General features: G+C 38.1%; 1 protein-coding gene across 8 annotated transcripts; it reads left to right on the top strand.

Annotated features, from left to right (window-relative positions):
• The first annotated feature begins 204 nt into the window (after positions 1-204).
• wdr59 (WD repeat domain 59) lies at positions 205-24483 on the top strand. 8 transcript variants are annotated; one of them, XM_072464821.1, is made up of 28 exons: positions 205-282; positions 836-885; positions 1584-1719; positions 1816-1901; positions 2551-2631; positions 2746-2783; positions 2897-2985; positions 4096-4212; positions 4316-4393; positions 4993-5149; positions 5876-5955; positions 6034-6157; positions 7362-7486; positions 8563-8727; positions 9336-9431; positions 10242-10319; positions 10432-10553; positions 11847-11991; positions 13188-13241; positions 15534-15664; positions 16909-16990; positions 17090-17202; positions 18387-18410; positions 19821-19944; positions 20602-20683; positions 21220-21334; positions 22459-22601; positions 23604-24483. In XM_072464821.1, exons 1-28 carry the CDS (start codon positions 229-231, stop codon positions 23837-23839), a joined length of 2925 nt encoding a protein of 974 aa, XP_072320922.1. In that variant the 5' UTR covers positions 205-228; the 3' UTR covers positions 23840-24483. The 8 variants fall into 8 exon arrangements, with proteins under 8 accessions (XP_072320922.1, XP_072320920.1, XP_072320918.1 ...); XM_072464819.1 differs by lacking the exon at positions 18387-18410 and adding an exon at positions 19062-19085 and having other exon boundaries at positions 13185-13241; XM_072464817.1 differs by having other exon boundaries at positions 13185-13241.
• Positions 24484-24567: the final 84 nt, after the last annotated feature.

Below are 24567 nucleotides of genomic sequence, written 5' to 3'. Positions count from 1 at the left end.
GGTGGGTATTTTTTTATCGTTTTTATTTTTGATATTTCAATTTGAAAGAATATTTAAAATAAACAGTGTCGTCGGTAATGTGCTTGGATCTATTATATTATGGTAAAGTGTCGTTATTTTCTAAAAGTGTATTAATCATGATTTTTCTTTGTTAGAGTAAGATCTCAGTTTTTTTGACAGGTTCTTTGTTGATGTCACGTGACGTTTGTTTACGCTGGCAGAGTTAAGATGGCGGCGCGGTGGAGCAGTGAGAATGTGGTGGTGGAATTCAGGGACGCGCAGGTACTTATTTTAGCATTAAAAAAGAAAAAACAATCTGCTCAATAATGAACCGCACAGGAATGAGACACGTGCAGCAGACTTTAGAGTAAATGGAATAAACTGCGCTGAGTTAAAGCAGCCGCAGCACTTTCCTCATCAAGAGTCCCCAGCAAAACAAATAAATAACTACAGGACAGTCAGTTGCGTTATGGCTTGTGTTTATAAACTCATAATAATTCACTGTAGAAAACAAAATCTGCTTTTTCACTTATCTAAAACTGTACATGTCATGCATCAGAGAGGTGGGGCTTCTGATTGTCCTCAAGTTTTTGCAACATTATTTTTATTATTTATTTCTAAAATCTCTCACAGAGCCGTCTATATTTAATTTATTTGCAACTGCAGCTTTACAAATCAATGAAGCAAACTTGAAATGCATACATCTGTTGTTAAGCTTACTTTTGTAAAATAGAATCAATATTGCAACAAACAAAAATTAAAAAGATCTATAACTGTAAATGCGTGCATGCGAATAGAAAATACGGCATGATTAACTGAAATGGTTTGTCTTCAGGCGACTGCCATGTCAGTGGACTGTCTGGGAGAACACGCTGTGCTCTCAGGGTAAGTTACACTCAGAAAAGAAAAAATGACAAAATATGTGTGGCTCAGAACTGTGCAGTACAGTGTTGTCACAAGACCAGTGTTTAAAGCTTGATCCTGATAAAAAGGAACAGACGTGATACTTTATACAATAGAATTTGCATCTCAAATAATAGTAGCCTTGTTAACATTATGTGGTCCACAATTCGTTCTGATATTAGGACTGCAACAATACATTGGAATAATCGTAATAGTGAACTATTGAAATAATTGTAAACATATTTTGCTATCCTTATTGTTATTTGGACTTTTCAGACTCTAAAGCATACAACCAAAGACTTTTTGAAACACCATTATTGAATAAAAATATAATATTTTTTAATCAATAATGCACCTTGTTCTTAATTATTTTGTATTGTGAAAGCCTTCTGTCATCAGCATGTATTTACCTTTTATATGGTTAAATATATATATATATATATATATATATATATATATTAATTAATTAAATGTCTTGTCTGACTAGTCATCTCATCGTAACCATCGCTGACCATTCAAAAACTGAAACAATCATTGGTTTCAGCCCTATCTGATACTGTAGATACTAACATTGTGGTACTTACATATGTTTGACAGTAATGATACCTGTTCAATTTAGTTTTGATGCTGGTTTTAGCATCCGTCAGCATCTGGGTGTTGATCTTTGTTGTCGTTTGCAGCCGTCGCTTCCTGTACGTGGTGAACCTAGAGAATCCTTCTGAGACTCAGAGGAAAATTGGTCGTCAGAGTAAATGGGACGTGGGCACGGTCCAGTGGAACCCGCACAAATCTGAAGCTCATATCTTTGCCGCTTCGGTCAGAACACATTTCGCATCTTAAATAAAGCTATATTTGTCAAAACGAGTCAATTACCTACAATTATGGACATAATATTTGCAAACGTTTTTCTAGAGTAACCAACGCGTGGACCTGTATTCTTGGAAAGACGGTTGTGGAGAAGTGCACACGTCGTTACAAGGACATACGAGAGTCATCAGGTAAAACTGTTTCAAATAGTTAAATTATGGATTATTAAAATTTTAGTTTTTTTTTTATATTTCTGGCCCTTCAGCAACATATAATGTTTAAATTATGTTTATTGGTGTTTTTTTATTTTAGTCTATTATTATTCTTATATAATTATACATTTTAATTATATGAATTTTTAACATTTTATCCAACAATTATCAACCTTTATGTTTTAATCTGTATCTGATCAATTCCTTTGTAAATAATAAATTATTATTCAATAACAAATGTTCCTGCGGCTCAATTACAGTCACATTTTATTGGATCAGAAGTGCAGAGATTTCTATTCAATTTAAATGTCCATGTCCCTAAAGTCTTAAAACAGGCCAAACAATAAACTGGTATGACAAATAATACTTTTTGCCTGTTGTATTATCTTAAAAACACAAATAAAGACTACTCAGAACAGTTTAACGATTGAATAAAGGCAATAAATGACATTTATACTCATTTCAATAAAAGAGAAATCGAATTGGCTTTGTCACCATCATTCCAGCTTAATCTATGGGAAACACTGTGCTGTTTTGAATGATTCTGTTCATGCTACTTTGGGTTTTAGGCAGGGTAAATGAGGGGTAAATAAATGAATAACCGTTTTCTTTTCTGTTTTGTGTGCAGTGACTTGGACTGGTCCTGGTTTGAGCCGGAGTTGTTGGTCACAAGTTCAGTCGACACGTTCATCTACATCTGGGACACGAGGTAAAACTGTCTATTTACCCTGCATTTTAAAATAAACATATATTACTGAACACTGTTTACACTGTTAAATGATTTTCTCTGTCTATTGTTTATTCACTTTTCATTTTATTCCAGAGACACTCGGAAACCAACGGTGGCTTTGTCAGCAGTCGGTGAGTCAAATCAGGTTTCATTTTCAGGGTTTCGCCATTACAAATACTACAATAGTTAAATTATTATTGTTAAATGTTATTAGAATTGTACTTTGTTATTTTCCTCTTTCCAGCCGGAGCGTCTCAGGTGAAGTGGAACAGGAAAAATCAGTATTATTTAGCCTCAAGTCATGATGGAGATGTTCGGATTTGGGACAAAAGGGTAAGTTTTAATATCGAAATTTGAGAAAATACAACCAAAGCTCCTGCACTACACTTAAAGGAGACATATTTATCTTTTTTCTGGGTATTTAGAATAAAACTTTAACACATGTAGATTATTATTTAACATTTTGCTTGCTGTAAACCACAATATTGATCTAAAACGGCTAAAATGCCCTCTTCATAGTGACATTTCTATTTAGCGTGTTTTTATTCTTTCATTCTTGAACTGTGCATGCATGAGCCGGTGTCTAAAGGTTTTAAATAATCTCAGCTAAGTTAAGAGCAATGGGCGGAGTTAAGGGGAAAGTGAAAACAGACATTTCCTTGGCACTCGAGCCTCAAATGCAAGACTACAAATGCAGAAACCAACGATAATTTAAGATGTCGACTGTTGAAGATTGAGAATTTTTAAATACATTTTCAACCACATCAAGGTTTAAACATGGCTAAAGGCTTCTAGAGATAATATTTATAAATAAAGTGTATCAAAGAAGATAATCAGAAATTGTTTATTCTTTTTTTTTTACATTTTGATTGAATAATGCCACTATCTTTGTCATATAAAATTTTACTGTCAGGATTGTGAGAAGAAACAGAAACACAAAAAAGTAACCTCTTCTCTGATTCAAATGATCAAATAGATGTAAATTCCTCTTGTATCTGAGCAGCGTCATGAAATCAGACTTTCTGAATGATAAAATGAAGTTAATAAGTTAATGATACACTTCTAAGAATATGTATGTTAACACAAGCCGTCAGATATAAAGTTTAGATTATTAGAACTTCAATTGAATGACTTATTTTTGCTACTAAAACGATCACATTTATTTATATAATTAGTTCTTATGATTATGTTGTGACCTCATGAATATTGATTTATCAAATAATCTAGTCATGATTATTCGAACACAGGATTACTCAAACATACAAGGAAAATTCAGGAAAGGAACAATGACATGGTTTACATCTCACAAAAGTCTTTTAATAATCAGTACTATTCAATAATAACTAAATAAAATAACTTGCAGATTCCATTTGAACCGTTTTATTGTGCCTGGATGCCTGCACAATGGTTTTTATAAGTTCTTTTTATTTGGTCTCTTTTCAGAAACCAAACACTGCCATAGAATACGTTGCCGCACATTTGTCGAAGATCCATGGCCTCGACTGGCATCCGGAGAACGAGTTCATCTTCGCCACGTCCAGCCAAGACAACTCCGTCAGGGTGAGGCCAGAATACTCTTTTAATGTCTTTACAATTACAATAAAATGATAATGAATGGATTAAAGTTGAACAATGCTGCGTCTGTATGTTTTGATCGGCACAGTTTTGGGATTACCGACAGCCGAGAAAGTACCTGAACATTTTGCCGTGTCAGGTGCCTGTGTGGAAAGCCAGATACACAGTGAGTTTGACTTATTAACTAGATCCAGCCTTTTCTCTTCTCTTTGTGATAAATGAAGCTTGTGAGTTTTAGTATCACAATGAAAGTGATAAATGAAGTCTTGTGAACCAATGAGGCATCACAGAACAAAGCTTCACCTTAAAATACTGCCATCTGCTGTGAAACTCAATGTATTACAAGAGATATCACATTCATTTTAAGCTTTCCTCACAGTGTGTTTGAACTCTTGTCAGTTATAACAACAGCCACAATATTTTAAGCCATTTTATTCAATACTGTAAACATACCATAGGTGCACATACTTAAATATAGTAAAGATAGTTGTAGTCCTAGCAAAGTAAGTGAAATGTCAATATCATACTGACCAATAGTTTTATCATCCATGTATCATTATAAGTGTAATGTATACATATTTACATATATTTTCATACAAACCAACGCCTTGGGGCTCATGACTTTCTTTTTGTGTGTTAGTTCATTTGGCACACTCACTTTAGCTTTTTTTAAGAACAGTTTTGAAGTCTGAGTAGTCGTCGCAGCACCTAACCCCTCACGTTACATCTTGTGTCTGAAATGTGGCGTAACCCTGTGTTTCTTAGCCCTTCTCAAACGGGCTGGTGACGGTGATGGTGCCGCAGCTGCGCAGAGAGAACAGCCTCCTCTTGTGGAGCACTCTGGACCTGAACAACCCGGTGCACGCGTTTGTGGGACACGACGACGTGGTGCTGGAGTTTCAGTGGCGGCCACAGAAAGAAGGTGCACTCCAACTCCAAGGGCCCATATGTATTTTTGTCCTTCTCGTAGTTTCCAGGACAACAAAAAGTGTTGATCATAAACTGTAACGCCGGCAATCCAGTGTGTGAGTCCCAGATTGTCCGAGGAGCATCTGTATTTATCATATGCACCACTAAGTTCAGAAAATAATTGTAATCATAAACAGGGATGTCACTAGCTTTTATTTACAGAACCAAAACAAAACAAACAGAGATACCGTATTTTCCGGACTATAAGTCGCACCGGAGTATAAGTTGCACCAGCCAAAAAATGCATAATAAGGAAGAAAAAAACATATATAAGTCGCATTTTTGTGGAAATTTACTTGACCAAGAACAGACCTTTTATCTTGAAATGCAATTTAAAATAATAACAGATTAGAGAACATGGTGAATAGGTGTACGTATGCTAACGTAACACATTCAGCTACATTACGCACAGACAACAAACTGTGGTAAATGTCTGGTATGTTAACGTAACATATTAACAGTTATTCAGATAACTATAGCATAAAGAACATGCTAACAAGTTAACCAAAGTATCAGTATTACCCCAAATCACTAAATCCACTGAATTCGTCTTCCTCTGTGTCACTTCTAAACAACTCTGCAAACTCCGGAGGTAGAGGAAGTGCAGATTCTTCTTCTGCGTTGCTTAGAGCCTAGAGCGCCCTCTTGAAGTTTGTCCCTGTTTGTGTGTTCGTCCCAGGCTCTAAGGACTATCAGCTGGTCACGTGGTCCAGAGATCAGACTTTGAGGATTTGGAGAGTCGACCCACAGCTTCAGCGGGTAAACAACTGGAAACCGCCACCGTAAAAGAAAAAAAGAATGGAAAGCTCTTACTCTCGTCTCTCTTCTGTCCGTCAGCTGTGCGTGAGCGACGTGGACGACCTGATGGAGGGCCTGTCTCTCGCCGCGGAGCCGGAGAAGCCGTTGTCTCCAGAACCAGGGGCCCCTCACAGCTCGGGGCCCGTCGCGGAGAGAGTGCGCGGTGAGGAGGAGCTCAGGATGTGCAGCTCGGTTAATAGAAAAAAACTGGTTAACTTTAAAGGCGCTGTAACTGTTTTTTATTGTAACATCTGAACTTGTTCGTCCTGATTATTCACAGCTTTCAGAGACCAGAGCAAATTCTGTCTTCTCCATTAGAGCTTTTCCTGCTTCGAGGAGAATAAAACGCTGTATAATTAGATACAGAATGCACTCACTGGTCTAAGTTTGACCCAAAGAGAGACCTGTGTGAGGATGAAACATATTTTGCTCAACTACATGGGAAAAATCTGGTATCGCCTCTTTAAAGGAGACAAAATTATGCAAAATTAGCTTTTAAGAGCATAGTAGAAAAAGCTTCAGTTGTAGTCATCTGGACTCAGTTAGAAAAAAATAGACGTTTCGACTCAAGAGTCATTGTCAATAAAACGTCTATTTTTTCTAACTGAGTCCAGATGACTACAACTGAAGCTTTTTCTACTATGGAACACGCCGGACGAATGAGGGATTACACCGACAGCTTTTAAGAGCGTTTATGATAGTTTTTCCTGGTCATTCACTCAGTCAAAGTTGTATACAGTATATCCATGCATGTTTGAGTAATCTGTATTCTCCTGCATCGAAGATATTATATATTTTTCTTAATCTGTGGCTTACGTAGGATCCAGCAGTGTCCTTAGACATTATGGCATAAATGAAAAATTATAAATCTTCTGTTCTCTATTGTGACCTGCAGCTCCATATAGTCATTCATCAGTGCCAAGTCAGCTGATCTGTTACTTTTATTAAGTTTGTTTATTTTTATAGTTTATTTTATTATTTACGTTAGTTAAAGGTAAGTTAAGTCAATTCTGCGATTTAAATTGTCCAAAAATGTAATAATGATCCACGGGTGTCACGGATTATAACTGTATAGCAATTGAAAGCACATGTTTTCTTTAATGTAATATAGTTGAATTAAGTGTTCTGCTGTTTGGTCTTCTTGGGCCAAACGATAAATCCAGTCTTTCTGTTTAAATGTTTTTAGTCTCGTGGTTTTCTAACTGCAAACTGTATCTGGGATTACGGTAGTTAAATCACGGCTACTTCACCAACTGTGCTTCGATATTATTGGTCCCTCTCGGGATAAAGATTGTATTTACTTCTACCTGACAGCTGAAGGATGCTTTTGTTTATTTTACATAAGCAGCAGTGTCTTTGTCTCTCAGACCTGGACGTGTCGATGTCGTCCAGCTCTAAACTGGACTCGGCTGCCGTCGGCGCAGGACTGCCTCAAACTCTACAGCAGGAATTCTCTCTCGTCAATTTGCAAATCAGAAACGTCAATGTCGAGGTAAGACGAGAAATCTTGGAACTTATGGCTCTTACTTCCGGGTTCACGATAGATAAGATAAATACTTTAGATTCAGACAGCGCTGCTTTTACAATATACTGTACTCTCTGGGTGGGAAAAAAACTAACTAAATTGACGTTACAAGAATAAAGTTTAACACCACAACTTAAACCTACTTTTTAGCAACAGCAGCCAAAAATATTACAATTAGTTTCCTCCAAAATAAAAGTTGAATCTGGAAAAAAATAGTGCTTCCTTTATTTTATGTTGTATTTAGTTTAATTTAATATTATATATTTTTTATTTTTATATATATTTTATTAAAGGTTTAATGGACGATTGTTTTTGGCACAAATCTAAGTCTTATTTCCCCACGTATCAATCATAAAACGCACCTATCGCTCACCTGCAGCCGCGTCAGGCTCGTCCCCACGTTTCCGCGTGTCTAAGCGCATGAATCTATCATAATATAGTTCCCTCAGTGTAAGGGGGCAAAATGAAGATGGAGAAAGACAGTTCGAGCTGACGCAGAAGTGGACAGAAATCTACGGGAGACGAGAGATGTGATGCGCTCCGTTGCGCTAATAAACAAACGCACGTGTGTGTTGTATCGGTCCGCACGGGGGAGTGCGCATGCGCACTTCCGCCTGAGTTCTCAAATCGCCGAAAAATCGTCCATTGCGCCTTTAATTTGTTATTATTTTTAATTATTATTATTTAATATTATTACATAATGCACAAAGAGGTGAATTATCCCTGCAACAAACGGTACAAAACCTATAGGATTTTGTTCTGCAACTCATGTACTGACACAGTAATAACAATTCAGGAAAAGTGATGTGACAAAACATGGAATAAAATGAATAAATAAATAAAATTATATAAATAAATAAAATCACATTATTACTATTATCACTATTTTCAGAGAGCTTCCATTACAATTAAAATTTCACCACAATTCATTACTCGCTTTTGATCCCAATATACTGAATATACAAATATAATTATGATTTTTTTTTACTTTAGTTGGACCCAAAAACGATGCTGAATCGACATATTCTGCTGCTTCGTTTCAGATGGACGCCGTGAACTGCAGTTGCGTGGTCTCGGCTCACTTTGGGGCTCATCAGGTTCATCTGGTCGTGAAGTTTCCGGCTCAGTATCCGAACAACGCCGCGCCCACTTTCCAGTTCGTGTCCCCGACCAACATCCCGTCCTCCATGAAGAACAAGATAAACAAGGTGAACGGACGGTTTCTCCTCGTTTTATGTTCTGGAGATGAAGTCGGAAGGTCCCAGGTCCCCAACGAGATGGTTTGTGAAAGAGGAAGAGGAAGAGGAAGAGCGGTTTTATGGATGTAGTGACAGAGTTCATGAAGATAGTTGATTTGAGAGCTATAACTGTATAAGTTTGTGATCAATAGAATAGATTAGGAAATAACCTAAAGATTATTGTAGTAGTCAACTAGTCAGCAGTTATTTCTATTGTTCAATAAGACTTTTAAAAAACATTATCAACTGAATAAGGAATTGTTTGTTTTTTATTTTTTTATTTAATAATGCCAACTTTTTGTGTGTGTTTTAGAGTATGTAAAGTTCATTATGATTATCAAAAAAGACTACGATTATTTTGTTATTGTCAACTTGTCATGATCAGTTTATTTAGTAATTACCGGTATTTATTCCTCGTTTTTTTTTTCTTGTGTTTTTTATTTCTCTCTTTTTTTGCATTTAAAAAAAAGTTCAAAATATTAGTTTATTAATAACGCCAGCATTTATAGCCCCAGTAAATAATTGAAAGTACATTTTTATTTGCATATTTGTGTTAATGCTTTCTCTCTCTGGCTCAGACTCTCACAGACACGTCCCTGCAGAAAGTGAAGAGGAACCAGAACTGTTTGGAGCCCTGCATCAGGCAGCTGGTGTCCTGTCTGGAGTCTGACATGGTGAGAGGAAGAACTGGAATGTTAATTGATATAATATCCTCTGACTGTCATTATCGAGATACTCAACAAAATAAATATGGAGATGTTCATTTTTGTCACTATGGTCTTACTTTGAGGACCTGACCCTCTGCTCTGGGTTGGTGGTTCAGATCCAGCTCTTGCCCGCTCTGATGTTGTGTCCTTGTGGTGTGCGACTCATTAACACTTCTTCGAGGTTCTTGGATTCATGTTGGTTAATGAACAACGCAAATAATGATAATTTTGCTAATTGATCAGTCCAATGATTATTCTTTCGCTTAATCGATTAGTTGTTTAGAGTTCAAAAGTTACGTGAGTAAAATATTTGGACTAAATTCCGCCCAGAAGAAGCTGAATTGAAGCCGTTTGAGGATCCTGGTGGAGGACATTTATGGACAAAAGAGTGTTTTTAGAAAATACACTGAATTTACACATTTTTCACATCATTTTCATGGACTTACAGCTCAATGTCAGTCATAAAACTACTTTTCTCTGCTCTTGGCATGTTTTAGAACCTGTGTATTGTATTGTTGCTAAATAAGTTGACAATTATTTCAACAATCAATTAGTTGCGATTTATCGACTAACTTGTCGCAGCCCTAAACATAACGATAAACCCGTTGACAATGCGCGCGCGCGCGGACAGAAATAATTGCCATTAAAACAAACCTGTGCAATATTACAAAGACATAAAATAAGGGCTGGTTTAGCTTTTATGAACATTTCAATTTGATGCTAAATGCTGCTTTCAACAAACATATTGGTAAATGTTGTCTCGTTTTTGTTTTTCAGGAGGACGGCACGCCACCGTTTGTCCCGTCATCTCTGCAGGTGTTTCCTCGAGTCACCAACACCTACGGCTCATACCAGGTAAAGCTAACTAACCCGCACGTGGAGGAAGTCGAGGCGCAAAACGACTGTGTCCAAATGTGAAAATCGACGTAAACAAGCCACATTTTCACATGGCATTTTGCGCTTCCAGGACGCTAACATCCCGTTCCCGCGGACGTCCGGCGCTCGTTTCTGTGGCACTGGATGTCTGGTGTATTTCACGCGGCCAATCACAATGCACCGCTCTGTCCCAGCCACTGAACCCACTCCCAGGTACAAACGCTTGTAATTAACACTGATATTGTTCTATGTTCATGTTGCTGTAGACTTATTATGTACAATACTTTTAAATAGGTGAATTATTCTGATTTATTATGACTCGGTTTAATCTTTCATTATATGAAATTAATTATTCAAGCAGAACAAAATAACATTTTCATCTTATTGAACGTCGTTGTTAGTCCCTTTAAACGTTAAATTTGTATTTTTGGGGCGTTTGACGTTCTGTCGTTGCCCCCTGCTGTTTCTAAGTGGAAAACCAGCCTTTGCCAACATCGACTAAACTCTCCTGAGAAACCCTGACTCTTTTTTTTTATATTTATGTGAAATGTTTTTGTATGTGATTATAAATAGAAAGGAAAAAATGCTTTTGTATCTATTTTTCTGATGATGTGTTCACAAAGGAGAAAGTACATTTGCCAGAGATTTAGAGTTTTAGACATAATTTATAAATATAGATAAATGGTGCGGTTCAGTTCAGTTTTATTTCCGTTGCTGCTGTTTGGAACTGCGACTTCTCAAAATGTGTAACTCACCAGCGTTTAATCCTCTTGTTTTCATGGTACCCAAATGTAAACTCAAATGTAAATTGGATAAAATCGCACCAGATCATTCTGCACGTGTGCAAAATAATGTTATCTTGTCAGATCCTGTGGCACAAGCTCTTGTCCCTCTAAAAATTTACTTTTAAAACTATTTGTCTTTTGCTTTTTCATTTTATTTATGTCCTTATTAAATAATCAGGCTTCTTTTTAGAAATATACAGTTTTTATTTATGGAGGTGCAGGTGGGGGAAAGACCTTGGAGTGAATCAATTTAAATTATACTCAAAACAATTAAAATACCTTTAAAGTGTATATTTTTGCACTGAACGTCTCTGGAGCTTTATAAACACAGAGGAGCACTACGTGGATTAGGGCGTGACAAAAAAAATTATAAACCGAGATTCTTTTCCAAACATTGATCAGTCGCAATTTTCAATTTAATTCAATTTTGCACGATTGTAAACAATAAAATACAGACTTTTAATCAGTGCCATTTAACCCAAAAACATTACAAATTTCTGCCTCTAAAATCCGAACTCTGCTCCAAGCCACATCCTTTTACTGAGATGAAAAAGACTAATTTCTGCACATCTCTAACGTGGATTTTCGCTTAATTATCGCTGAATGGAAAGAAAATCGACGAGACAACAACAATGCAATTAAAGTTAAAAAGTGAAGTAGATTTTTGATGCCGTGGTACTTTTTTAAGCTTCATGTATCGGTCTCATTTGTCTTTGCTCAGATCGCTGTCGGCGTTGTCCGCGTATCACTCCAGCGTCTTGACCCCAATGAAGATGCGCTCGGAGTCGCAGAGGCTGTACAGCAGCAGCCCCACGCGCTCCGACAAGGAAACCGTCTCCATCTCCTCCTTCTACTACAAAGAACGGGTACGGAAATGATACGAGAACACTTGATTCCTGTCTCTGCAGGGAGCGTCCTGTGTGGAGGGGATTGTGGTGGGGTTTTTTAACGTTTTTTCTGTGTGAACTTTAGAGCTGGAAAGAGTGGCTGTCATCAGTGGTGGAATGTGAAACAAAAAGACATATACATTTCATAGGTTATATTTCATTATTTAAATTTATGGATAGTATAAATCTAAATGGGCTGCAGAGAATGGAGTTAAATGGGGCAGTGACTTCATAATTAGTCGTATTAAACCCCATAATGTATTTTTTTATTTTTTATCTATTATAGTAAATGTTCAAAATCTTAAAATACAATTCTACTATGGAATTAAAACACATTTAGATATATTAACAAGAAATAGTTGGACTAGATTTAAACGCTGGTTCATTAGGTTCAAGTTATGGCCCAATGAGGCCAAAACAATTAAAGTAATATTATATTATTTGAATCTTTATTATAAGAGTTTATTCTTAGAAAGAGAACCAAAAACACATACTAATCAACATTTTAAGCCTGAATTCTAAGCTGTTTTACATCTTTTACATCTGTACTCAGTTTTCTAACATTTATTAACTATTTAATTTTTTTTTGCAGAATTTGAGCAGCTAGGTTATTTCTTAGTGAAATAGTTTATATCCTTAGAGTAAATTTCAAAAATGAGGTTTGTCCCAAGCAATGATTAGCAGAATATGCACAAAAGGTAAAACTCCTGCAGCCTCAGGACCCTTGGGTGGTCCTGACCAGGCCGAGCCCAGATCTGGACATGGGTTTTTCCAGCAGCGTTAGAGGATGGGTCAAATGCAGAGGACAAACATAAGGACATTTGTACACATTAACTTTTTAACACAAGTATCTGAGCTCGCACAGTTTGAAAAATAATGTGAAATTCCAAATCGTGGAAATTGACCCGAAAAAAGGTCCTTCAAATCAGGAGTGACCCATTTGCCTGAAACCCACGAACAAATCTGATCTCAGGAAGAAAAGAAACTTGAGTCAAATCCAGTCCCAAGTCGATGCAGAGCCGTTTCGTTCCGCCGCTGGGTGCAGCTGGTTTTGGGGAGGTTTGGTCTGTGACTGATGTCTGTCAAACTCTTTCTGTCTCTTGTTTGGCCTCTGTCCCTCCTCTGTCCAATCACCGCCCTGTGCCCCGCCCTTTCTCCTCTCTTCCAATCAGAAGCTCCCCCTCTCTGCGTCGCGCCGCTGGTCTGTTCAAACCCTTCACGATTGGCCGGTACCTGTCTGCTCCTCCACTAAAACTCACCTCTGTCTCTGAACGTAACCGTCTGCTAAACGACATCGCTACACTTATGTGCTCTGAATCGATGATAACAAGTTTAAATCAATCAATCGATCAATGTTGTTTATCCCAACAAAATTATACCTGTCAGGGAAATTGAGAGCAAGCAAATATAACATCAAATCATGATTATATCTCAAAAAATGAACAGCTGGACTTACTTCATTTAAGCGTTGTTCTAGTTTAAAAAAAAAAAAAAAATATTTCAATAATTTTACGCCTGGATGTCAAGAATTGTCATCATTTAATCGAGCCACGAAATGCACAGAGTTATTTTGTGATATTTTTTAAATATTTAATTCATTTCTACGCTCAACACATTATAAGAAACTTTGATACTGTAAACTCTCTCGATCAACAATAAAATAGAAACTGCTTTTTGCCGCTGACATAATAACTGAAAAGCAGGATAAGCCCAGAAACCTATTGTTAGATGTAAAGTGTCAGTAAGAATCAAAAAAATTAAAATGATAATGTGCACACAGCAAATATTGAGCAACATTTTCTATTATTAAATGACAGATGCATTTAACCAATTACAGTTAAAGTCCATATGGAGGTTCTTCTGTTTTTTTAATTATGACTTAGTTTGGTGGTATAGAACCTGTGCTAAATGTTTATCATAGTTTTACTTCCGTTAAGTTGCAGTTTGTGAAAACATTTTGAAAAATACGAGTTTAAAATTAAAGGAAGTAAAGCCGAGTTCTAAAATCCCTCTGTGATGTCATCGATGTGCGACATGCCATTGAAAACAGAGACACTTTACACTTTGTGGTGTTATTGTTTGTCAAATCATAACTGTTGTGTACTTTATATGGATTTTGGCTCTTGTTGACAGTAAAAACGAAGCTGAAACGCATGAATTGACAGTGACGTAAACGACACAGAAATGTGTTCAACCTTTGATATTAACCGACTGAGAAAGCAACAGTAGATCAGAATTTGAGGTCAGATTATACTGATTAAACCTGTTTTCTAAAGATAGTACGGTTCAGCCACACTATCTGTTCTCTCTGTTCAGATCATATAAAAGTAGCCGAATACTAAACCCCTCAATCTGTAACACTGTAACCACTAACTTCCATTAAACAGGTGAGTATCTGCTCTGTCCAGGGAAAACACTGGATATTTTAATTTAACTAACATGTTATTCATAAATGTAATGCTTATTTTGCAGCTCACTAACTCGTTTGTTCACAGTGCGAGCCACAGCGACTCAAAGCGGCACTAAAATAAACGACTGTCTAAAAAATTGTTGGAAATATGCACATTTGCTGACATTTGAACAGTGCTTTTCTGTTTATTGTTTCAGTCTGTCCTAGGGAAAAATAGTCGTAGTAGTATAATAACTACACCTTAATTTGCCTTAATAAAGCAAGGACAAAGACTTAATTCATTATTAACATATCGTTTATTAAACTTGATTCAGGCTTAGTCACTACTTCATTATGGTTAGATGTTAGCATTTTAGTTCAATAGTAACTGAGCCTGAGTCATGCTTAATAAACTATTTGTTCACTATGAATTAAGTCTTTGTTCGTGCTTTATTAAGGCAGGATTAAGTGTAGTTATTATAAAGTGTTACCAAATAGTCTGATAGAAATAAATACAAAATGTATTTGTTTTTTACTTTAATGGATTTCAAATGATTTAAGGCGAGATATTGCAGGTGATAAGCAAAAATAAATGTATTTAGAGAAAACTATTTATATAACTGAAAAATACAACATTTAAATGTATTCCTTAATTTTGTTGGCATGTTATATACACAAATATTAACTTTTTAAGTAAACTTGATCTTCCTGAAAATTTGTGTAAAATGTTGCTGTGTTTTTTTTAAGTTAAACCGACTAAAATCAGGATTCAAATTAGATGCCTACTAATCCTTCTGTATGATCCGTCTAAATAGTACAAGATTGTAAAGTTTGGTGTTTGTAGGGGCCAATTTAAGGGCTAATCGGTATGTATGAAGTGGATTAAATTAAATAATTGAACATCTTTAGGTGCAGATTAAACAATTTAGTTTGTTTCCATGTGAACGTGTTTGTGATTAGGAGCAAAGTGACCAAAAAAAACAAAAACAAAAATTGCCTTAAAAGTCTGTGTCTCGCCCTGTGAACTCAGACCTGTCAGTAATTGTTTGGTTCAGACCACTTTTAATCGAGTGGTGCTTGTGTCCGGCTGCGTGTCCCTCCCTCCCTCCGTCTCTGCCTCTGTTTGTTGCAGCAGAAATCCCGGCGCTTCAAAACTAAACGAGAGGATTTCGCCAACCGCGCCATCAAACTGGCCGGAAAAGTCATCGTCCAAGATATTTCCTGTTTACTGCCGGTGCACAAGGCTCTGGGGGAGAGCTACATGTGAGAAACAAAGCATTTATACTTAAAGGAGACATACTTAGGCACTTAATGTTGAACTATAACATAAGTAGATCCTCATTTTACATTTTATTAATTGTTCATTCTATTGATCTAAAACATATTAGTTATAGAATCAGGTTTATGGGCCCTTTTCACAAAACAGCGAGGCTAGTTCCTGTTGCCTTAAAACTCCAGAGCTCCACTTCCTGCTCCTTTAATTCTTATGGGGAATTAGCCGAGTTTCGCTAAAACAAATCAATAATTAACACAAAGCAGGGAGTGAGTTACAGATGGATAATCACAGCACTTGTCATGACGTTTACCATGTAAATACTTCACTTGAGACATCTGTATGTTTATAAAGGTAAGTGCTTTTGTCACTTAGCTAATGCTAACATACAATAAATGTAATCAATAATGTAAAGATAACAGCACAAACTGACTTGGCTAATTCCCACGGAGAATGAACGGAACAAGAAGTGAAGATCTGCACTTTTACGGTAACCGGAACTAGCCGGGCCTATTGTGAAAAGGGCCCATTGACTTCCTGTTCAAAACTGCAGAACTAATTAGCCTCTTCGTAATGATTAGCTCCGCCTCTTCATTGTGACATTTTACTGTAACAAGCTGCAGATTTTCATTCATGTGTTTTTATTTTTATTTTTTTCAAATAATCACAACTAAGTGCAGGGATGTGGGGCGGGGATAGGGGGTAGGTAAACACAGGACTTTTCTGAGCACTCGAGTCTCAGTTACAGGACAAAACAGGATTACCTCAAACATGCTGGAATCATCATTAGTTTACTCAACTTTGAGTAAACTAATGATGAGGAAACACTGTTGTAATAAGATTAAAACTCAATCAAGATAAAAAGATTTTACATCTCTTTTTCAGGAGACCCTTTTTAAGGTCTAAACATTTTAAACTGTCAAATTAAAATAGAATTTGCCTTTTAATAGTATAAATGCAGTTGTTTTGACCTGGTTCATGGTCCATATCTCTGTAATAGCTGGTCCTATTTACAAAAAACAACAGCCAAAATCACCTTTTTTCCACTACATGATGACAAAAACTGGTAATTAGTTTACGCCACTGGCATGATTGTTGTAGGTTAAAATCCACAGGAATAAAATGTCAAATTTGCGGAACCTCCCAAGCGAACAATAAGTAATATCGCAAAAGAAACTAATCGGGGTTAAGTTGGATGATTGTTTGAATTATTTTCTGTCCTGTTTACTCTCAGTCTGAACGTGGACGACATCCAGGAAACGTGTCAAAAAAATGCGGCCGCGGCGCTCGCAGTGGGACGACGAGACGTGGCCAAGGTGAGACATGCAGCATTGAGCTCCCGTTTGACTCAGTTCAGTGTTTAATGTGAGACAAAAACACAACACACAGACAAACGTTTTATCTCTGACTCTCAGGTTTGGGCTTTGGCGTCTGCAGCCACCGGGCAAGACCTGAGTCCGGACTCAGACCCCGACACTGAGACACCCTGGGCCAGACATCCTTTTGGGCGCCACCTGCTGGAGACACTGTGAGCGGCATGACACACTGCAACGTTTATCACATTTTTGTCACTTCAAGGTACCACTAGAGCTAAACCAGGTCTAAAACAGGACTATACTGTGCCCAAATGAGAGCTTAATCAGGCCTGAAAAAAAGGAATGGTACTATATTAGTGCACAACAAGAACTTAACTGTGAAGTAAGGGACTTTGACTCCATTTTACAAAAGAAGAAAGAGAATCCTATGAACATTGTTTGTGCTTTTAAATGTAGCCCGGTTGTAATTTCTACCATTCTTTTGTTTTAGTAGAAATGATGGAAGTAGAAACTCTTTTTATTATGGTTCTTCCCAAATTTTCTACTTTTTCCCTCAGTGCTTTGGGTATTTTTTCTCATTATCTATCTGCTGGATTCTACTACAGTCACATGATGTGTTTAAGTGAAGTGTGCTGTACTCTTCCTCCCTCAGACTGGACCACTACAGTCACATGAGGTGTTTAAGTGAAGTGTGTTGTACTCTTCCTCCCTCAGGCTGGACCACTACAGTCACATGAGGTGTTTAAGTGAAGTGTGCTGTACTCTTCCTCCCTCAGGCTGGACCACTACAGTCACATGAGGTGTTTAAGTGAAGTGTGCTGTACTCTTCCTCCCTCAGACTGGACCACTACAGTCACATGAGGTGTTTAAGTGAAGTGTGTTGTACTCTTCCTCCCTCAGGCTGGACCACTACAGTCACATGAGGTGTTTATGTGAAGTGTGCTGTACTCTTCCTCCCTCAGACTGGACCACTACAGTCACATGAGGTGTTTATGTGAAGTGTGTTGTACTCTTCCTCCCTCAGACTGGACCACTACAGTCACATGATGTGTTTAAGTGAAGTGTGCTGTACTCTTCCTCCCTCAGACTGGACCACTACAGTCACATGAGGTGTTTATGTGAAGTGTGTTGTACTCTTCCTCCCTCAGACTGGACCACTACAGTCACATGATGTGTTTAAGTGAAGTGTGCTGTACTCTTCCTCCCTCAGACTGGACCACTACAGTCACATGAGGTGTTTATGTGAAGTGTGCTGTACTCTTCCTCCCTCAGACTGGACCACTACAGTCACATAAGGTGTTTATGTGAAGTGTGTTGTACTCTTCCTCCCTCAGGCTGGACCACTACAGTCACATGAGGTGTTTATGTGAAGTGTGCTGTACTCTTCCTCCCTCAGACTGGACCACTACAGTCACATGAGGTGTTTAAGTGAAGTGTGCTGTACTCTTCCTCCCTCAGACTGGACCACTACAGTCACATGAGGTGTTTAAGTGAAGTGTGCTGTACTCTTCCTCCCTCAGACTGGACCACTACAGTCACATGAGGTGTTTAAGTGAAGTGTGTTGTACTCTTCCTCCCTCAGACTGGACCACTACAGTCACATGAGGTGTTTATGTGAAGTGTGTTGTACTCTTCCTCCCTCAGGCTGGACCACTACAGTCACATGAGGTGTTTAAGTGAAGTGTGCTGTACTCTTCCTCCCTCAGACTGGACCACTACAGTCACATGTGTTTAAGTGAAGTGTGCTGTACTCTTCCTCCCTCAGACTGGACCACTACAGTCACATGAGGTGTTTATGTGAAGTGTGTTGTACTCTTCCTCCCTCAGGCTGGACCACTACAGTCACATGAGGTGTTTAAGTGAAGTGTGTTGTACTCTTCCTCCCTCAGATGGACCACTACAGTCACATGAGGTGTTTAAGTGAAGTGTGTTGTACTCTTCCTCCCTCAGACTGGACCACTACAATCACATGTGTTTAAGTGAAGTGTGCTGTACTCTTCCTCCCTCAGGCTGGACCACTACAGTCACATGAGGTGTTTAAGTGAAGTGTGTTGTACTCTTCCTCCCTCAGACTGGACCACTACAGTCACATGAGGTGTTTATGTGAAGTGTGCTGTACTCTTCCTCCCTCAGGCTGGACCACTACAGTCACATGAGGTGTTTATGTGAAGTGTGCTGTACTCTTCCTCCCTCAGACTGGACCACTACAGTCACATGAGGTGTTTAAGTGAAGTGTGTTGTACTCTTCCTCCCTCAGATGGACCACTACAGTCACATGAGGTGTTTAAGTGAAGTGTGCTGTACTCTTCCTCCCTCAGACTGGACCACTACAGTCACATGAGGTGTTTAAGTGAAGTGTGTTGTACTCTTCCTCCCTCAGGCTGGACCACTACAGTCACATGAGGTGTTTATGTGAAGTGTGCTGTACTCTTCCTCCCTCAGACTGGACCACTACAGTCACATGAGGTGTTTAAGTGAAGTGTGTTGTACTCTTCCTCCCTCAGATGGACCACTACAGTCACATGTGTTTAAGTGAAGTGTGCTGTACTCTTCCTCCCTCAGACTGGACCACTACAGTCACATGAGGTGTTTAAGTGAAGTGTGCTGTACTCTTCCTCCCTCAGGCTGGACCACTACAGTCACATGAGGTGTTTAAGTGAAGTGTGTTGTACTCTTCCTCCCTCAGATGGACCACTACAGTCACATGTGTTTAAGTGAAGTGTGCTGTACTCTTCCTCCCTCAGACTGGACCACTACAGTCACATGAGGTGTTTAAGTGAAGTGTGCTGTACTCTTCCTCCCTCAGGCTGGACCACTACAGTCAGATGAGCGACGTGCAGACGTTGGCGATGCTGTGCAGTGTTTTCAGATCACAGTTTGTCCCTGTGGACACGTTGTCTCTGTTCGGAGGACCTCTCACCGCGCGCTCCTGCTTCCCTCCGCACTCACGATATGTAAGTACTACACCGTTCATACTCTCATCACACTAAAGAGGGAACTGCATGCATAGATTTGAATGTACTCGTTTGTAAATATGAATCTTAAGGTGAGATCTTGAGAAAAAAAAAGCTAAATGTATTTAATCCACAGCACAGGCTTTGTATGGAAAAAATAATAATGCATAAATAAAAGAAATGCTGCTAATCCTTTAGATACTTTGTTAGAATGAAACCACATATTTTCCAGTTTGTATCAGCTGTAAAATACTTCACAAAAGTGTTTTAGACCAAACCATTTTGTGATTAAACATTGTCAATGTAACGGGTTAAAAATAAAGATACATTTAAAAAATATATAAATGATAAGGTGAGTTCTTGATTGAATGATAATTTAAAAAAGGTTGCAAATATATGAATCCCCAATTTTTCTTTAGCCTAATAAATGTATGTGTTAAAAAAATTGCTTTTTAAACGTGTTATTGTAGTTTGAACTAAATCACCTCTTTATGGTCAGATTGTGTTCAAACAAAACTCAGACAGAGCCGTGCCTCCAGTTAGCTTCACACACCCAACTAATGGAAATTACATCAAGTGTATCAATGTATCAGTAGACTGTTTTTTTCTTTTTTTGCAATGGCTGTCACATTAAGATTAAAAATGACTCTTTTTCAGCCAAGTTTTGGGTCCGGCTCTGTCACTTCAGGCTCTTACTCCAGCAACTCCGACTCAGTCCCGACCAACATCTATAACCCAGGTACGAAACACACATTTGACCCCCGGATGACCCTTTGTACGGAGCCAAAAGAGCTCCATCATCTTTTAAATGGTAAAACACATTTTAATGATTTCCTAAAGTTGACATTAAAAATATAGTTTTTTGTTTGTTTTTTCCAGCTTTTATGTTACCTCTAGATGTTTAAGATATATATTTCTTATTTCTTATATTTTTCAAGTTCTAACTTTAAAGCTTGGACCTTGTTTGGACTTGGTTTGCACTTTGGTCTGGTCTTTAGTCCGGGGTTTTGACATGTTCTGGACATGAGCCACAGCAACAAGCTAAAAAGCTAAAAAAAAAACTTGGAAATGTTTTTATCTGAAACCTGAAAATAAATTAGAAACTATATTTTCAAAGTCAGTTTTGTGAAATCTATTCATTTCTTCATCATGCATTTTTTGCACTTTCACATTTTTGTCTTTCAGTTTGTAATATTTTAGACCACTTTTGGGCTCCGTACCTGTGTGGCCTGTTGTCCATTTTTGTGTTATATTTCCACTGTCCGTGTCCCGCAGGTCGAGACTCAGAACACCTGAATCCTTGGGGCGAATCTTCTCCAGACGAGCATCGCTTCAGTTCTCAGACTTTCACAGATCCACGAGAGCGAGAGCAGCACGACATGAACAAGAGGTTTATTCAATTTATCTCACAACGATGATAGATTTTATTATTTAAATATGTTCTGAATGTTTAATAAGGGTGAATTCAGGTGACGTGGGGCACTATTTTGGTTAACAGCATCGGGAAACCTTCAAAAATCATTTCTACTTGCATTAATGTGTTATTTCTATTACTTTCAGGTCTTGTTGTCCATTTGAATTATTGTTTTAAGTAATGAACCAGATATTTTAGAAACTCACCCGGAATGTCCCAAAAACAACTCTCCCCTGAGCCAATTTAAGAGCACAATTGATGGGTAACATGTAAAAATACAGAAATGTTCAATCGTCCCACTTTACCTGAATTCACCCATTTCATTTTTATATTGGGTTGTTTTTTTTGACATATTACCAAATACAGTTGATCAAATTAGCAATTAGACTAAATAATCACTGTTGTTTTGTTTGTTTTAGCATCCTTAAATTGTGATTTCTGCTCAGTGATAATTCAAGCTATTTTGACACTGACATAAAAATCTAAAGCAGAATAATCCCTGTAAACCCTTTTCTAAATACGCCATAAATGTAATAAAGAACAGAATGAAGCAACAGTTAGTTAGTCATATATATATTGATTATGCAACTCTCTACAGCTGAAATTATTGTTGATGTAAATTGAACCTTCAAAAATATTGTTCAAAATGGTAATTAGAGCTGCAACTAACAATTATTTTGCTACGATTTTTCTTTAAGTTAATTAATTAGTTGATTAGATTGCAAAAGTCTCGAGAATGAGGTTTTTTGTACTAAATCTGACTCAGATGAAGCTAAAGTGACGCAGATTGAGGACGTCCTGATAGTGTACAATTATGGACAAGCCCAATTTTACATTAAAAAAACACCCAATTTACACATTCCCCGTGTCATTTCGATGCAATTTCTGCTTCGTCTGAGTCATGCATCCTCTTCCTTCGGCTCATGGCTTTGGAGTCTGCGTTTGGGCCAGAGAAGGATTATTCGATCACTAAATCAGTCGACGATTCACTTGTGTCACCAACTGTACTTGTGGTCACTCTTGGTACTGCAGCGCAAAGTTTTTCTGTTCCTCAAATGGCAGATGTGCAGATGTGTAGATGATATGGTTTGCTCCCACAGGCTGCTGGATCCCTCCAACACGCTGCAGTTTGACGAGTTTAAGAAATGTTACGGCGAGATCTTGTACCGCTGGGATTTGAGAGAGAAGAGAGCGGACGTCCTCAAGTTCGCCTCATGTCCTCCCGAACCACACAGAGGCATCGGTGAGTCACGCCAATCAAAACCACAGAAAAGCCCCAATCTATCTATAAATCTAGTATTCTCTTAACAGACAGTACATTTTGCAGCTGTTATTTCAGACTTGCTGCTGTTAAACACACGAGAATGTACAATAATTAGTAAAAAAAACAGTTAATAATAAGAAAATAATAACTAAAATAAAAAACAAAAACACATTTCCCCACAGGGACAATAAAGGCGAGAGATCATTTAACAATAATACAATCTTGTCAAATCAGGATAAATGTTATTAATTTAGATAATGTTAAGTCATGAATCTTTTGCCGTTATTTTAAAGTTTTCTGGAAGCTTCTTCACCTGCTTGTCTCATGAAAATGCCTTTGCACTCCTGCCGTGGACACAATAAATAGATACCTTTAGAGTATACTCCTGGCGGCAAGAAAAAAAGCTATTACAAAAAGATGGTTTATACAATTTGCTCCCACGAACAAGGACTGGTCTGACTGTAACAGACATACGGAAGATGGAAAACAAATCACATTCTGACTTAATTTGGAAATGGACAAATTTAAGACTTTGTAATAGATGGGACCCTTTTTTATTTTAGCGTGTCGTGTGTTTGTTTTCAGTGATTGTGTTCTTTGTCATATTGTTTGATGGTCTCTGGTCATGTTCTATGTTTTATGTTCTTTATATGTCGCTCCGGAGTATAAGTATATAAGTATAAATATAAGTATAAGTCGAAATTTCCCCATGTGTGGACATTAAAGGATTATCTTATCTTAAGTCGCACCCTGGGCAAAACTATGAAAAAAGCTGCGACTTATAGTCCGGAAAATCCGGTAAAAATAATAATATGCCTTTGCTTTGGCTGTAATTGGCCGCAGTATGGTACAAACTTGTCTATATTAAATTGATTAAGTTACAGGTGTTTTTGGGAAGAGTTTCCTGTCATTCTGTGGAACATTCCAGCCCCAGTGCACGCTTAAAGCTTTTACTCATTAGTTGTGCTGCTGTTTCCACAGAGTTCGGCGTTTACTGCTGCCACTGCCGGAGCCAGGCGCGTGGGACACAGTGTGCCGTGTGCAAACGCCTGACGTTCCAGTGCGCCGTGTGCCACGTGGCGGTGCGCGGATCCTCCAACTTCTGCCTCAGCTGTGGTCACGGAGGCCACACCAGCCACATGCTCGCCTGGTTCAGGACCCAGGACGAGTGTCCCGCCGGCTGTGGCTGCTACTGTCTGCTGCAGAGCACGTACTGAGGCCGGCGACCGACTGGACCCCCATGACCGACTGGACCCTGGCGACCGACTGGACCCTGGCGACCGACTGGACCCTGGCGACCGACTGGACCCTGGCGACCGACTGGACCCTCGCGACCGACTGGACCCCCACAACGTTTGGATTAACATCTAACAACCATTTAAGTTAAAATCAAGTATTCTGAAAGAGGGAAGTCCAGAAGGAACAGGAAGAAGAAACTGCCTCTTTCACTCAGTCACACAGAGAATGTCAGCTGAGAGACTGGAGTGTTAAATCTGCCTTTTCACTTCTGAAGACTCTGTTTGGAGACGGATCGTTGATTGAATTCAATAACTACAAAGACACATTTAAAAGAAATGCAATGTTACTTGGACAGACTTTGGATGCAAATAATTCACACTACTTTTCTGCTCAGTCTGAACTGTCAAGATTCAATCAAACCTGGAATAGAAAAGTCAAATATGTTTTAAGGCGCTGAATGTGTTGTACATTTTTTGTATTTTGATAATCAATTGTTTTCATTATTTAAGGGAAAAAACATTAAGTACTGATGTAACTGCCTGATTTGTCTGATTTATTGAAGGGATTTTTGTGTTGCTCGAGTGGAGTCGTCTTTTCCCATTGGCCTTAAGACTTGAAACACTTGAATGTAAAATACACTGTGAAGAAAGTATTAGTAAAGTAGTTACACAAGCTACTATTTAATAATAAATATATTTGAAAATAC

Source organism: Eucyclogobius newberryi, unplaced genomic scaffold, assembly GCF_026437365.1.
Source record: "Eucyclogobius newberryi isolate DKJ021-1_F unplaced genomic scaffold, fEucNew1.0.hap1 SCAF_5, whole genome shotgun sequence".
In the NCBI taxonomy this organism is placed as follows: Eukaryota; Metazoa; Chordata; class Actinopteri; order Gobiiformes; family Gobiidae; genus Eucyclogobius; species Eucyclogobius newberryi.
This window is presented reverse-complemented; position numbering and strand designations above follow the sequence as displayed.